Raw genomic sequence first — 16,902 nt, forward strand, 5'->3', positions numbered from 1 at the left:
CCTGACACATGTATAATGGTTATGGTTATTGTTAAAATGAACTACACAGAAATGAATGTTTAATTATAACAGCGACTCTAACTATGCAGGCTCATTTCCTTGGACTCACATTTTGTCTGAGATTCACCATGGTACATAAGTATATTTCAGAGCTATACTGGAATCACAGTTTTTTTTTTTGGTTTTTTTTTTTGTGATTGAAATTTTCATAAACTTGAAGGGAAACTATAGACCCACCAGCAAAATGCAATCCAAAGTAACCCCCATTCATAGGAAACAGAAATAAAACGGGTCCAGATCCAGCACTCTGGCCTAGTGCCTGCCCCACTGCGGTGTAACAGTGAGTGAATGTGGCATTTGTACCCCTCTGCTTTCACCCACATGCTGCGTGTGAACCAGAAAATCTATTTCTATGTCTTTGTAGTAGCTGACTCTAACCGTGTGATAAAAAGGTCATAAAGAATTAATAAGATGCTAGTTGTCTTCAGACAACCTCATTCTGAATTTAGAGTATTTATTTCTTTGGGCCTTGCTTCGTTTTCAGAAATGATCTGAAATATTTTAGTTTACTTTGTGGCATAGCCAGTATCCAATGCTAATAAGCTAATTCCCTGAGCTGGAAGAAGGTCAAGCTCTGTTCAATGTTTACTAATACTCAACAAAACACAGGGAAATATCTGTCCCTAGCCACTGAAGAATGAACAATTTAGTTTAGCAAATAAAACAAAAGAAAAGTGAAATCAAGATGAATTCCCTTTTAAGTGGCTTTTGTTTGTTTGTTTGTTTGTTTGTTTTTGGTCTAAACTGAACCTTAGTCAAGGACCTGGAGTTAAATTTGGACTTTAGCCGGTTCAGAGGAGAAGGTAGCAGAGGCGTCATCTGGTGCATCGGCGAGTGGAATGAGCATTCTGGCAGGAAGGTTCTGGGCGGGGCTGACCAGGACGAGGCTATGTGTGGGGACACGGGCATTTCTCATTCTAGAGGGGCTCTCTCTAGTGCTTGTGGGTGCTTCATCCTTCCCAACCTCAGCCAGAAGAAAACGCCTTTATGGCCTCCCTATTCACCAAGCACTATTCCTAAACTGGCAGCACTGGGAACAGGTGTGCCTAGACCTGGGCCATGGGACTCAGGATCCCAGGAAGGGACTGTGTCATTATAAACCAGCAAGCAGGCAGGTTATTGGTGAAATGAACATACACTTGCAAGACGTTTTCTATTGAAAAGCGCTTTAAAAAGACAGGGTATGATAAACTCTACAAGTGAACATAAGGATTTGGGTTATTTCTGTTTGAGCAATAACAGAAAACATGCTTGTGACTAGAATAAAATTGGTTTTAATTTCTTATTATACAATGATGTAAAGAATATAGGGCCCAGCTGGGGTGACTCAAGAGGTCACCTTCGGATTCCTGGTCAGGGCTCATGCCCGGGTTGTGGGGCTCGATCCCCAGTAGGGGGCACGCAGGAGGCACCCGATTGATGATGTTTCTCTCATCGATGTTCCTATCTCTCTATCCTTCTCCCTTCCTCTCTCTCTAAAAATCAATAAGCACATATTAAAAAAATTAAAAAATATAGAGACATGAAAACACAACTATTCTCTTTTCCATGCTCTTCCTGCCCCCCAAACCCTTTCCCCAGATGTCTCCCTTTTTAGCTTGGTGTCTATCTGTCCAGTCCTTTCTCTATGCAGTTAAGCACTACAACAGCATTTTAACTTTATGTAACTGAGAGCCAGCCCGGAAAGTAAGAATCTAGACATTCTATCCCTGGCATATCTGAAAACACCCAAGACCTGCCAAACGGGGTTCAGTTATTTTCCAAACCCAAGAATAAAAATTACTTTCTTAGCATATTGAACCCACACCTGACAAGCATTCTCTGAGTTCACAGTAAGTGAAATGCCTCCCATCACTGCTCTGAGGGAAAAGAGCGAGAGGGTGTTAAGCAAGCTATTGACTTAGCATCTTTTAAAAAAAATATATACATATTTATTGATTTTTTACAGAGAGGAAGGGAGAGGGATAGAGAGTTAGAAACAACGATGGGAGAGAAACATCAATCAGCTGCCTCCTGCACACCCCCTACTGGGAATGTGCTGCAACCAAGGTACATGCCCTTGACTGGAATCGAACCCGGGACCCTTCAGTCCGCAGGCCAGCGCTCTATCCACTGAGCCAAACCAGTTAGGGCTGACTTAGCATCTTGCAGAGAACAAGGCCTGGCAGGGGGCAACGGGCTGGGGGATCCCATCAATCCTTAGCCCGTCTCCCAAGGGCACACAGCTCCTCTGGGAGCGGGGCTTTGGGTGCAGCAAACCCTCCAGACCACGGGTCAGAATTCCTGCGGACAGCTGTGTCCTTGGAGCAGGCAAGGACACTGCATACAGGCAATAGTGCTTTGTTGCTTCAATTGATCTGTTCAGGTGATGCCTGAATCATTAACTAAAAAAATGTCCTGAAGGAAATTTTCTCTCAGGCCAACATAAAGCTGAACAAGAGAAACACCAGTTTTATCAAGAGGAGTATTGCCAGGGGGATGAAAGGGAGTGAGATGGGTGGTGGTGGTGGTGGTGGTGGAACAGAAAGCACGTGGTTGTATGGGGAGGAGGAAGGGACTGTGACTTGTCATCCATGGTTTGGGAATTCTCTCCCTTGGAGTCGACCTGAAATTTCCTGTCCTGGTGAACTTGCAGCCATGAATAGTTAACTCTATAGTTGCTTTCATTCTTCCTTTTTAAAAAAATATGATTTTATTAATTTCAGAGAGAGGAAGGGAGAGGGAGAGAGGGAGAAACATCAATGATGAGAGAGAATGATTGATTGGCTGCCTCCTGCACACCCCCTACTGGGGAATCGAGCCTACAACCTGGGCATGTGCCCTGACCGGGAATCAAACGGTGATCTCCTGGTTCATAGGTTGATGCTTAAGCACCGAGCCACGCCAGCTGGGCAGTATTTTTTTTAAACCATGAGCTTGCATTTATTGCTTTGTGAAAAGTCAAAACGCCAAACCTGCACATAGACACAGAAAAGCCTGAGAATGAAAAAAGAGGGGCGAGGAGCTGAGACGGGGGACCCCTGCTGGAGCTACTCGGGTGGATCTTCCATGTTCAGGGCCTGGAAAAAGCTTCCAGGAGGCTGTGGGACCTGCTTTGTGGGCTCAGTCCCAGCCTGGCTTTCTGGGCCCGTGGCGCAGCACCCCAAGCTCTCAGGGGCTCCCAGGACTGACCAGGTCCCCCTGTATTTCAGAAGAGCTACTCTGGGTGTGCGGCCTGCGGCCCTGACAGGTGGGTGCAGGTTTTGCAAGGGAGCCTCAGGCCCGAGTCCCCGGGCTGAGCTGGCCTTCAGATGGACGCGGCTCGGTTCTGCATATAAAGCTGGCAGTGGAGAGACCACACGTGACCCTCAGGAGAACTGCTTTTCTGGAGGTTATCATTCAAAGGAGCAAGTTCCTCGAGCGAGGCTTCGGTTTTCTGCACGACAGCTCGCAGACCCCTAAGGCCGGCCCCAGTGCGCAGATGTAAGAGGCAGCCAGCAGGTTAGTGACCCTGCACGGGGCTCCGTTCCACAAGGAATCTTTTCCCTCTTGGCCTTTTTATTCCAGGATTCCAGAATGAGTCTCGGTGTGTGGGCAGAGGGCCATCTTTCTCAGTAGTTTTGACCCTGACCAGTGCTTGATTCAGCACCTAACTTTACAGACAACAGTGAAGGAGCTTTGAGGAGAAAGAGCGCTACTGGAGTGTCCGAGGGAGGGGGAGAGGTGCCCCTGTCACCTGTGTAATGTAGGAACCTGTGCAGGAAGAACACAGTACATGACACTACTTGGTATGAAGGTTCTGAATCTCACTGGGGATTGAAAATATGCAAAAAAAAAATCCACGGAAAGATAGATGAACAGATCTGAATCCTACTCAACGTTGGAGAAGAAGTCGTGCTGCCTCACCAAATGTTTTGATCAGTTTTCCCAACAAAGCCCAGCCCCCAGGTATGCTGGCAAAGTCTGAACCACTCCACAAACCCTTGCAGCTTGTGAATACATGGAGAGTTAAAGTTCTGAGAAAAATGAAATGATCAGACACTTCTTGGGCAATTTGCAAGTGACATGCATTACCAAGTGTAGAGTCAGCCCGTGCTAATGAAATCCATTCCTTTCAAATGTAGGACTGCTATGTCTCTTGGATGGTCCCAGAAAATAGATCAAAAAGTCCAAGGAAAAACAGAGAACCAATTTGAATCAGACAATTTGAAGAAGAGAATTTTTTTGGATTAAAATGTCAATTTGTGGCCCCGCTGGTGTGGTTGAGTGTTGACCTATGAACCAGGAGGTCACAGTTCAATTCCTGGTAAGGGCACATGCTTGGGTTGCAGCCTCGGTCCCCAGTGGGGGGTGTGTAGGAGGCAGCCAATAGATGTTTCTTTCTCATCAATGTTTCTATCTCTCTCCCCCTCTCCTGTTCTCTCTAAAAATCAATAAAAACATATTTAAGAAAATGTAGCCTCATTTCACTTTTTAACAGAACAGAGTTGGCTATATGACATGATAAAACGCAACATAAGCAAGAACATTTTATACTAGTAGGCCCACAGCTGCAAGACTCTACGAATGTTTAAATAAAATTGAATAAATAATACATACACTTGGTATGGGAATGACCTGCCTCTGGTCACCCTGAGGAAAAAGAAAAAAAAAAGTCATTGTCAGGTTTGAAGAGAAGTAGAACATATACTCAAAACAAACTTGAAAGCACTTCTGAGTGTACAGCAGGCACATGACTTCCCATCCTCGGTACCTTGGCGGTATTTAGCGCGAGGGAGGAACCCAACGATTTCCACAGTTAGGGTCTCTGCCTCCCAGACACCCCCTCCCCTGACAATCCAGGCTGGGTTCCTGAGGCTCATTACTCATCTTGTTTATTTGAACAGTGCCGCTCGTACTCCCAGAAATTTAATCCTTAATTGAAATTTAAAAATGAAAACCCATACACTACTTTGATCCATCACTCCCTCTAATAACTGGCTTGTTTCTTCTTTTAAGTTAAGTTTTTCCCTGAGAAGACTAAGCCTTCAGTCTACACAGTGGGCAGGGAAGGAAGACAAGTTCATCAGATTACAAGGAACTCCCTGGCCACTCCTGGTCCTCTTCTAGGGAGGACCGGGCAGGAGGTCAAGGCGAGGTACAAGAAGTGCCCTCCGAGGCCACAGACATGGGACAGCTTTCCCTTTAAGGGGACAGGACCTGTATTCTCAGGGGGTGTCAAGAAAATCCAGGCTCTGGACTGGCTGCTGTGGCTCAGTGGTTGAGTGTCAACCCATGAACAAAGAGGTCGTTGGTTCCTGGTCAGGGCACATGCCTGGGCTGTGGACTGGATCCCCAGTAGGGGGCGTGTAGGAGGCAGCTGATCCATGTTCTGCTCTCACATCACCTCTCTCTCTCTCTCCCTTCTCCCTCTCCCGTCCTCTCTTTCTAAAAATCAATAAAAACATAGTAAAGAAAAAGAAAATTCAGGCCCCAAGAAAGAGCCTCAATCATTTCCTCAGCTGTGAATGCCCCTCCCCCATTCCACACATGGTTGATGGAAACGCTTCATTTTGGCATCAATAAGAAATGCTGATAAAAGAAGAAATTTATCTCCATTGAGCTTTTCCATGTTCTGTGTTTTTTCTTTTTTAGATGGTGGGATAGGAGCCAACAGATAGCAGCAGCGGGGTTCCCGATAAGGGCGTGCTCCGTTTCACGGTCTCCCCCACACTGAGCGCTTTGTGAAAAGTGTAACCATCTTTTATGAAGGGGGGGTCTGGTGACGGGGGTCTCATGGAAAGGGGCCAAACCTGACTGTCGACAGTGGCAGGTGGCTGGCACCTTCCTGAGCTCTGCTCTGACTCTCAGAACCATTTAGCAACTTCCTGATTGTCTCCAGACTCTAGTCGTCCCCTCTGCAGTCTAACAGCGACTGACTGCCGTTTCCTCTTGAGGTCATCTTGATGGCTCTTTCCTGCTTCAGGACACTCGGGGCTTGTCTTAAGGATTCTAAACGGCCTCTTGCCATTATTCAAAGCAGAGCGGTGCTGCTCTTCAACATATAGTGGGCGCCATCGAAGCAAATCCCAGTTTGCAAGAACCTATATAGAGAAGGTCATTTCAGCAGCTCTTAAATCGTACTATCTCCAGCAGCTGGACTTGGGCGATTTGAACCGGCTGCTCACAAGCCCTCACAAGCTGGGTGAGCCTGGAGCAGGGTTTCTCAACCCCAGCACTGCTGACATTCTGGGCCTGAGAACTCTGCCCTGGGGGGGCTGTCTGGGATGTTGTGGATGCTTAACAGCATCCCTGACCTCTACCCACTAGATACCAGTAGGACCTCCGGTAGTGACATTAAACATGTCCCCAGACATTGCCAAATGTTCCCCAGGGGGCAAAACCACCGCCGCTGAGACCCTGCACCAGAAGGAGACTGTGCACAGCTCCCCACACAGGCACCCCTTCCATGAGGGGAGCACATCAGTGAAGCAAGATAACAATAACATCTGAAGGGCTTGACAAAACACAGGCTATGACCAAAGGTGCTACTCTAGACATGACGTCTGGGCTTGAAAATCACCCCAGAGGTTTACGTGTGTGTGTGTGTGTGTGTGTGTGTGTGTGTACGCGCACATGGGGTATGCACGTATTAGTGAGTGTCCAGAAACCTCGCTCGCTTTGTCCTCACCCTTAGAAGTCCTCCTTGGTCTCTGCTATTGGTCTTCTTCTAGGTGCTGACCCGTCCTAGCCTCTGGCCAGGGGCTGCAGACACTACCTTTGGGCCACTGGCCTGCAGGTCCAGGGTGTAACTGGATGTGGCAATGGCTGCCACCCCAGGCCGCTCCCACCAAAGCATTTCTCCACAGAGGCCATCTGCTTGCTGCGCTCTGTCCACAGCTGCCCCTCTGCCTCTGGAATGCTGAGTTCCACGAGGCAGGGGGAGCTAAGGAGTCAGCAGAAGAGACAGGCCTAGAATCTGCTTCCACATCTCCTGGGCCCGGGCTGTGTGTCCCAGGTGTCCTGACCGTGCGGAGAGCAAAGGGCAGAGGGCCCCCGCTCTGGGGATTAGCTGGTCCCACTCTAACCTGGGCTCTTTCTATGGGGTCTGGTCTCCTCCGGAAAACTCAAGTGTTATGCCAATGATGCATTGCTCAGAGTTAACTTCATTCTTTAAAAAGCCATTCTGACAAATGGAAACTGAGGGAAGCCCATGAATGAACACCAAGTCCAGGGGAGCTCAGCTGTGCCAGAGACCTGCCTTTAAAGGCCTCTCCTCACGGATACACACAGCCGAATACTGTAGGAAACCTTCTGGGATGCAACACCATCTTCCCAGGCCATTGCATCTGGGTGGAAACTATTCTAAAATAACTTTTACTATGACAGCAGCGATTCCTTTCTTTTCTTTTTTCCCCCTCTATAGGTCTAGGGTACAAACTATGTTCCCTTCACTAAGGACAATTTTCTACAGAAATAATTTTTAAATTGGGGGGAGGGAAGAGTCTGGGGAGATGATATCAGAACCTGGGGCTGTGATACGGTTTACAGTAGAATGTCATTGCTCAAATTTCATTCATATATTTTTCTACCAATGGAGAGTAAGGTTTAATATCTGTTAAGGCGAGTCATCCTTCATTATTCTCTCTCCCCCAAATTCTCTAGCTACTCTTAGACATTTCCTTCTATATAAATTTTAAGTCTTCCTATCCAGAAACACATTTCTCCATAAATAGAGCTACCATATTGAAATCTTTTAATGACTCCATTTTTTTTGTATTGTTTTGGGTTTTCCATGTAAATAACCATGTCATCTGCAAATAAAACTAATTTTGTATCTTTTCCATATTTGTACCAATTGTTTTATTTTCTTGTCTTATTGTATCAGTCAGAAACTGCCAATGATTTTCCCATGTTGTTTACTGTTTATTTTTAGAAGATGTTTTTTTTTTTAATCACATTTAAATGCTTTTCTTCTATGTATTTGGCTGTACTATTGATTGGTACATAAAGATTTATGGCTATTATACACTTCCTGTATCAGACATTTTATCATTATAAAGTGTTCCGTTTTCTCCCATTTAATGCTTTTGGCCTTAAATTCTGTTTTCTCTGATATTAACATTGCCACTTTTGCTTTTTATTTGATCTGCTCTGTACATTTTGCCCATCTCTTTATTTTCCACCTTTAAAAAAAAAATCACGATATGTTAGATATCAGGTCAGAAACGATTAGCCACCCACTGTCATAGCCATTAGCACAGTTCACTAAATAATTCCAGTTCTCTTTCTGGGCACACAGTAGGATTACATTTCTATGCCCCTAGCATTGCCTTGGCCAATAAAATGTGAGCTGAAACGAGGCATGTTACTACCTTTTAAAGAAAATAATGACATAACAAACATTTATTATATCTTGTTTTATAGTTACAGTAATGGGCTTAGGGTCACATGAGTAGGAATCGGTATGGCGAGGCCACAAACTAAGCCCCACATTCTTAGCCACCACATTATTGTCTTAGTTCAGTGTTTAACCCGTAGGAACGAGGCATGTTACCTCTGAGTGAAAACTGCAAGAGCCAGTGTGAGCACCATCCTCCCTTTTCCCTGCTGTGACAATCATGGAAGCAGAGATGGGCCTGCCTCCATCTAGGCCAGCCGTGGGCAAACTACAGCCCTCGGGCTGGATCCGGCCCGTTTGAAATGAATAAAACTAAAAAAAAAAAAAAGACCGTACCCTTTTATGTAATGATGTTTACTTTGAATTTATATTAGTTCACACAAACACTCCATCCATGCTTTTGTTCCAGCCCTCCGGTCCAGTTTAAGAACCCATTGTGGCCCTCGAGTCAAAAAGTTTGCCCACCCCTGGTCTAGGCCCATGACTGAGGATCAGATAGCGTAATACAATCCAATAATGATAGTTATTAGTCACGTGTGGCTATCGAGCACGTAAAATGTGGCTGGTTCAAATCAAGATGTGCTATAAATGTAAAGTGCACCAGATTTTGAAGGACTATAAGATAAAGAAATGTAAATTTTGTCTCATTGATAATTTTTTCCTATTAATTACATGTTAAAATTATATTTTGATTATACTGTGTTAAATAAAATATATTATTAAAATTAATTTATCTTGCCCTGGCCGGTTTGGCTCAGTGGATAGAGTGTCGGCCTGCGGACTGAAAGGTCCCAGGTTCGATTCCGGTCAAGGGCACATGCCCGGGTTTAGGGCTCGATCCCCAGTAGGGGACATGCAGGAGGCAGCCAATCAATGATTCTCTCTCATCATTGATGTTTCTAGCTCTCTCTCCTTCTCCCTTCCTCTCTGAAATCAATAAAAATATATTAAAAGAAAGAAAAAAGAAAAAGAACCTTAAAAAAATTAATTTATCTTAAAAATATTTTGGCCTGGCTGATGTGGCTCAGTGGTTGAGCGTTGACCTGTGAATCAGGAGGTCATGGTTTGATTCCCGGTCAGGGCACATGCCTAGGTTGCCAGCTGGATCCCCAGTAAGGGGCGTGAAGGAAGCAGGCAATCAATGATTCTCTCTCATCACTGATGTTTCTATCCCTCTCTCCCCCTCCCTTCCTCTCTCTGAAATCAATTTATATATATACTAGAGGCCCGATGCATGAAATTTGTGCAAGGGGCTGGGCCCTCGCAGCCATGGTGGCTTGCCTTGGCCCTCGCAGCCCTGGCTTCATCCGGAAGGTCATTCGGCTGTCTGGTCTAATTAGCATATTATGCTTTTATTATTATAGATATGTATATATAATTTTTTAAAATGGGGCTACTAGACAAATTTAAATTATATGTGGCTCACATATTTTCATTGAATTGTGCCACAGAGCAGAAGGCCCAGCTATTCCATAATAAACATGCAGAATGAGAGAAAAAATAATTTTTTTATTATTTTAAGCCTCTGGGGTTTGGAGGGATGTTACTGCAGCATAACTGAACCCTCACTGACTAGTAAGTACATCTACTCGGTAGTCACTCCTTTTTTCTCTTTTGTGAAAAGAGCTCCAATTTTGTTTGTCTAAATTCTTTTTGCTGGGCCCCAGCCGGTTTGGCTCAGTGGACAGAGCACTGGCCTGCAGACGGAAGGGTTCCAGGTTCGATTCTGGTCAAGAGCACATGCCCCGGTTGCAAGTTCGATCCACAGTAGGGGGTGTGCAGGAGGCAGCCCATCAATGGTTCTCTCCTATCATTGATGCTTCTCTCTCTCTCTCCCTCTCCCTTCTTCTCTGAAATCAATAAAAATATATTAAAAAATAAATAAATTCTTTTTGCTGGTCTAAATTCTCCCCTTTCGGGCCTCCCTTGCTGCTGGAGGGTAGCCACATGACAACATTCTGGCCCATCAGACCTAGCAGAAGTCTCCTGGGTTTTTCTGTGAAAGCTGTTACTTTCCATAAAAGGGACAGACATGGCTAGACTACTCCTCCCTCTGCTTTCCCTCTCAATGTGGATATGATGGCTGAAGCTTGTGCTTTGAGATAATGAGCAACAAGCAGGAGGGTAGAGGCAATCATGCCAAGGACGGCGGAACAGAAAGACGAAAAGACAAAAGGACAGAAAGAGTGAGGGTCCCTGATGGCCTCATCAGGCATTTAAACTAACCGAAGCAATGACCAGCCTCAGGCTTTTTAACTGACAGAAACAGTCCCCTATCTGTCTAAGCTATTATTTGTCAGTGTTCTTTTACTTGCTGCCAAAATCATTCCCATCTGATATAGGTATATTCTTGGAAACATACTGCAGAATTTTTCAAGCCCATCTGATATAGTCTTGGTCTTTCATCAGGAGAACTTGGTTTGTTAAACTTGGTTTTATACCACTCTTTATGTTAGGTTTACTATTTGTTATGTTATTGGTTCCTTTTCCCTTTCCTTAATTTTGATGGCTTGTTCACATTTCTGTTTATTTCTCCTTTCACTCTCAGTGAACTTTGAGGATCTATTTTCTAATTTTGCTACTTGTTAGATTAGTTCTGTTCCCAACAGTTACATTTATTCCTACATTTTCTATAATCATCTATATATATAAAAGCCTGAGCGACCGAACAATCAGTTGACCAGTCGCTATGACAAGCACTGACCACCAGGAGACAGACCCTAAACACACAGGATTGGGCTCCCTCCTGCCTGGATTGGGCCTGTGGGGATTGGGCCGAAACCGGCTATCCGACATTCCCCGAGGGGTCCCGGATTGGAGAGGGCACAGGAGGCCAAGGGACCCTACTGGTGCACGAATCCGTGCACCGGGCCTCTAGTATTGTAATAACACCAATCTCACCCAGATTTGTTTTGCTACCCTCTCTGAATCATTGTATGCCTGAAATGTATATCTTTTTCCTTCATAGATGATAATCTTGATCACATATAGAATTTTTGGTTTATAATTCTTTTCTCTCGGTAGCTTATAAACACTTTTCATAGTCTTGTGGCTTTCAGTATTGCTGAGAAGTCTAGCACGTATCTAGGCCTGTGTTCCCTCGCTTGCCCCCACTAACCCTCCTGTAGACTTGGTACCCTTTTAATCTGCAAATTAAAATTATTTTCAGCTCAAGAAAAATTTCTTCTATTACTTTTTCTCTTTCTGCAAGTCCCATTATTTGCACGTTAGGTCTCCTAGATGGCCCCTCCCCCCTCCCCCAATTACCACCTCTGTGTTTCTGGTCTGAATCGTAAGATATTTCTTCCATTTGCTCTCCCAGAACATTAATTCAGTTCTCAGCAGTGACCATTCTCATTCTCCCTTTTTTCTCGGTTTGTTTACTGAATTTTTATATTTAGAAATCATGGGATGTTTTTTAAGTTCTAAAAGTTACTTTTGCACTTAAGATTCAGTCCCTGAAATGTCATTTCCTGAGTTTCTGTTAAAGTTCTCTTCTATTTCATCCATTAGTTTTGCCTCCGTAGGAGTCTCATAGTCTAATTTTTCAACCTGGACTTTCTCAGCGGTGGCAAATGAGGGAGCACCCCAAGGCCCAGCAAGGACTGACGCTTCCATGCAAAGCCCAAACTGACAAACCACCGAGAGATGAAGACAGACCCTGCACCACGGGGCTCATCCAGGGCACAAGAAGTGCAAGCAATTCAGCTCATCAGTTACAGCCCCTTCAAGGATTACACACACACAGTGGGCCCCCAGGTTCCTGCTGGGTGGCTGACCTCACAGGACTATACATTTTATGTCGTTGTTCTAGGACTCCAAAAGAGGTGAGCAATTTCCCCTGTTGGTGGTCCCTGCTTCTCACTGAGTACCAGAGAGAATGAGTCCCATGCCTGCTCTTTCCCCTGGAGATGTCAGGAAAACTGGAGGCGTTAATGCACTTCCCAGGCCTTAGTGTAGGCTCGCCTGGGTTTATTCAAACAGGGAATTAAAATGGTCAGAGCCATGAGCTCCGGCTGTCATCTTCCCAGAATCCCCTTCCTTACATTCACGTGCATTTAAAAAATAATACATTTTCTAATCACAAAATTAATTTAAGCTTATTCTGTGAGAACTGGGAAAAGAAAAAAAGAAAAGCACAGAAGAGAGGAGCAAATCCTATATGTAATCCCACCAGACTGAGAGAGCTTCTTCACATGTTGGCATACATCGTTCTAGTCTTATAAATGCCTTTGTGTGCGTATGACTGGGTACATAGCTATAAATACAGTCACCTACTATATTTTAGCCTTTTTTCTGAAGTGATATATTGTGAACATTTCCCTGTATCAGTAATATTTATGAGACGGCATTTTTTAAAAGCCGTATACTATTTGATTGTATGGTTACTTATAGATCTTCCATTGTCTACTGCTGATGGTTAGGTTGCTTACAATGTTGCAATATTATAATGTATTCTGGATCATATCTTGTGTTCTTTACACATCTACAATGATGTCCATAAGCTGGAGCTGCCTAGGGGAACACACAGGCATATCTTTAAGGTTTTTAAGATCAGATCCCAAATGTCCTTCCAGAAAGGTGTAACCAATGAACACGTCTACCAGTAACCAATTTATATCCTCTACCCGCCCTCCTCCCACCCCTACACCAAACCGAAATATTATCTTTAAAAATATCTTTGATAATGGAAAAGGATCTCATTTAATTTGTATTTCTTTGATTACTGGCCATATTGAAACATATTTGCTTATTGACCAACAGTATTACTTATTTGGTGACATACCTGTTCATGTCCTTTGCTCCTGTGATTTGGGACGTAAAGGCTGAAGACTTCTATGCCCTCAGGCTTGACTATGTTCATCATGAGCAATCTCCTTTGCCTCCCTCCGTGATTTTTACCCCAAACTTCTCTTTTGACTGAATTGATACTGTAACCTGATTTCATTTTGCTTATACTTGTGGGATTTTTTTTTTTGGCTCATCCTTTTACTTTTCATTATTCTGAGTTACTTTGTTTTGAATACGTCTGTAGACAGCATGTGGGGAGAATCTGTTTTTTTGTTGTTGTTTTTTTTTTTACCTACGGTGACAATCGGCTTACAATTGTTTATGTGCTACCGATAAAAGAATATTTAACAACTATGTTTGTTATTAAACAAGGTAGTGAAATCCACTTATATTTATTCTCGGCTCTTTCCCACGACTCGGTTTCTCCTCTTGTCTTCCCATTTCTCTGTCTGCTCATCGTCCTTTAACTCTCCATTCAATACATTCAACCAAGATTGTTATAAAAATGTGCACTGACGCTTACAGCTCTCTTCAAATACACTCTTCGGTTGCTACATGGGAACGACTGAGATATCCTTTAACAAAAGAGACGACGTTTTTGTAACTTCGAATCTTTAAGTAAATGGCTACACCCACACCGCGCTAGGCTCTTAGGAAGGACGTCTGTCCAGGATGTGACGGACAGGCAGCCGCGTGGTTTGGCGGGGTGCACGGTCCCGCAGCACTGACCTTGGGCAGCCCGCCGTTCTCCTCCACCAGCGGCGGCAGCACACTGGGGCTGCTGGCGGGCGGGGTCTCCACATTATAGTCCCGGAAGCAGCAGAAGAAGGAGCTGAGGATGCTGCGGTGCCTCTGCTTCTTCAAGCTGACGTTGCAATGGGAAGCTGGAAAGAGAAAACAGCACGCTGTGGCCCAGGGCAGCACGCACTCGCAGCCGGGGTGCACCGTGCCAACGCCAAGGTGCATGGCCCCCACCCCACCCCGCCTCCGGCCCCAGGACCGGGAGACCTACTCAGGACACACAGAGGAGGGGCCCCAGGAAGTTACGCTCAGGGATTGTTATTCGGCTTGTGAGTCCTAGAAGGCCAGCTGCTCGGTGGAGTCCAGTCCTGCTGGCTGGACAGAATTCCTCGGGCCTCAGCCCAGAGGGGGCTGCTTGCTCATGACGTGACCCGCGCTTAGGGTCAGGCACCATCTGCACTGCTGGACCCGCAGAGCACGTCTCCTGACCCTGCACCAAGCACTCCTTCCAAACAAAGGCCCTTTACGGCTCTGAGCAGCGTTTCTCTAGGAGGGGGACCAAGACTCACTTTGCAACTAGAGTCTCCTCTACTCCCTGCTCACCATGGAAACGACTCATTTCATGGGTTAAGAAATAACACGTGGAAAGGCACGAAGAAGCCCCTTCCTCAACTCTGATGGGAAACTGACCGGAGCCTGGACTCACACAGCTCAGGGCTGAAGGCGTCTGTTACGCTTAAAAACCTGGGGCAGAGACCACGTGCTCTGGCCCGAGCAGGGCTGGCCCGGGTGGGTTTTGGGCCGTGGCCGCACTCCCTGGCCGGGCCTGGACCAACGCTCCGGAGGGAGTGATGGAGCCTTTCTGTTATCCTGGGTGCAAGACAAGCGGCCCCACGCAGCGATAGAAGGCACACATTAGCACAGAGGAAAAACACCTCGGGGAGGAAACGGACGGCTTGGAGGGCTGGGGACTTTGCCTGGGAACGCAGCCAGGACTGCCCCCCCACATACCGCGTCGGGGTGGGTCAGCAGTGCTCTGGGAAGAGGCCGCAGGCAAAGGGGCATGCTCAGGGTTAATGGGAAAATCACCAACGTGGGAAATGATCTAAGTCCACGCGATCACCGTTGGAGTTTCTCTCTCCCAAAAAAACCAATTCTGGCACGGATCCTATTTTTGAACACTCGAGGGAAGCGTGTAGCACCTTCCCCCTCAAGAGATTGCAAAACCTTTGCCAAAAGTCTTGGGGTACTCACTCGCTTGCTGGTAGCAAAAGCAAGTCCGTTTGCACGGAATTTCTGAAAAAGGACGGGAAAGCTGTTTTGCCAGCAACTCTATAGGCATGGATGGGCCGCTAGCCTGCGTTTGGGCAAATGGCCCAGTAAGTGTGCATTTAAGACCCTTATTCACTAATGATGAGTTTCAGAACCATCAATCCCTGGGAAAGCTGGCTGTTTTATCTTCCCTGTGAGTCTCTGAGCGCAGGTCCCAGGTACCATCAGGCCCCACACGCCAGGCCAGACGAGGCCACCGGACCCAGAGGCCGAGCTAGCAGCAGTGGTGGGAAGCGATACTGACCACTGCTTACCGAGGACCAGCCGTCTAAATTCCAGTCCTTTACGACCCGCATCTCCTGTAGTCCTCCCAGCTACCCTAGGAGATAGGGTCATTGCTTCCGTATCAGTGCCGAGAAAACCCAACCAGTAATTGCATGTGCCGGGACTCAACCCAAGTGGGCCTGTTCCCAAAGTGTGTGCTTTCTCCGTGTGCCATGCTGAAGACAACCTTGAAACAACGTAGGTAAGATTAAGAAGGAGAGGAAAAAGGCCAAATGGAGAGAAAACTATTGCAATAAACTCACACTGAATGTAAATGATTAAACTGTTTTGTTGTTACGGTGGTTTTTTAAAAAAAATATATTTTATTGATTTTTTACAGAGAGGAAGGCAACATGATATAGAAAAATGTTAGTTACATGCAAACAAGTGGTTAGAATAAGATGGAACTTGGAGACATTGTAGAAAATAGGTCTACCTTTCATCTACCTTTCATCTAGTGCCAATATTCCACCTTTGTGTGGAAATTACCGAGAAATCGGTACAGCGGTCTGGTAGGTTAAACTGTTTTGTTGTTACGGTGCGTGTTTTTGTTTTTGTGCCACACTCAAGCACTTTACTCAGAGAAGCAAACAACTCTCTTCTGCCCTGGATGGTGTGGTTCAATGGCCAGAGTGTCGACTCATGCACTGAAGGGTCATGGGTTCAATTCCCGGTCAGGGCACATGCCCGGGTTGTGGATTCGATCCCCAGTCAGGACGCATGTGAGAGGCAACCGATTGATGTTTCTCACATCACTGTTTCTCTCTCTCTCTCTCTCTCTCTCTCTCTCTCTCTCTCTCTCTCTCTCTCTCATCAATGAAAAACTATCCTGGGGTAAGGATTAAAAACAAAAATCAAAACACAACTCTCTCTCCTCTGAACGACAGCACATTTCCCTGCAAGGAAACAAGCTATTTGTTCATGTCTCAGAGACAGTGAGCAGGTAATACCCAGGTTGGGCAGTAAACAGCTCTGCAAGAAGCACCTTCCCCGATTCTATGTTCTCCTCTGAGATCACATACATCAACTTATAATAACTAACTAACTAACTAACAAACTTATATGCAAAAAAAAATAAAATCCTAAACCTGGAGCCAGCGAGCTACTTATAATTCCCACCATCTGATTACTTAGCCTGTAAGAGGCTATAAATAGCCCGAGAGAGTCACTAAGTGAGCTTGAGTCACTTGGGAGCCCATCACCCCAGATGGGGAAATGGCAGCCTCTCAGGTCCTCCCTTCTCTGCATGAGGCAGTGGAGCGGCCCCAGCGGCCTCACTCCCACGCCTGCGGCAGGCCCAGGCCTCTTCCCGCTAACTGGTCCCAGGGCCTGCAGGAGCCTCCGGGAGGCCGGGG

At 45.8% G+C, this 16,902-nt stretch overlaps 1 protein-coding gene across 3 annotated transcripts in view; it reads right to left on the reverse strand.

Moving 5' to 3' along the window:
• Positions 1–16,902, reverse strand: part of CTDSPL (CTD small phosphatase like) — a 78,709-nt gene that overhangs the window by 16,940 nt on the left and 44,867 nt on the right. For 2 of the 3 annotated variants that reach the window (XM_023764148.1, XM_023764149.1), the window contains exons 2-3: positions 13,940–14,094; positions 4,639–4,671 (exon numbers count right to left, since the gene is read on the reverse strand). In XM_023764148.1, coding sequence (XP_023619916.1) covers positions 4,639–4,671; positions 13,940–14,094 — 188 coding nt within the window. The remainder of the gene's footprint in view (positions 1–4,638; positions 4,672–13,939; positions 14,095–16,902) is intronic. The other variant, XM_023764150.1, reaches the window with a different exon arrangement.

The sequence above is a fragment of the Myotis lucifugus genome, unplaced genomic scaffold (genome assembly GCF_000147115.1).
Source record: "Myotis lucifugus unplaced genomic scaffold, Myoluc2.0 scaffold_319, whole genome shotgun sequence".
NCBI lineage: Eukaryota > Metazoa > Chordata > Mammalia > Chiroptera > Vespertilionidae > Myotis > Myotis lucifugus.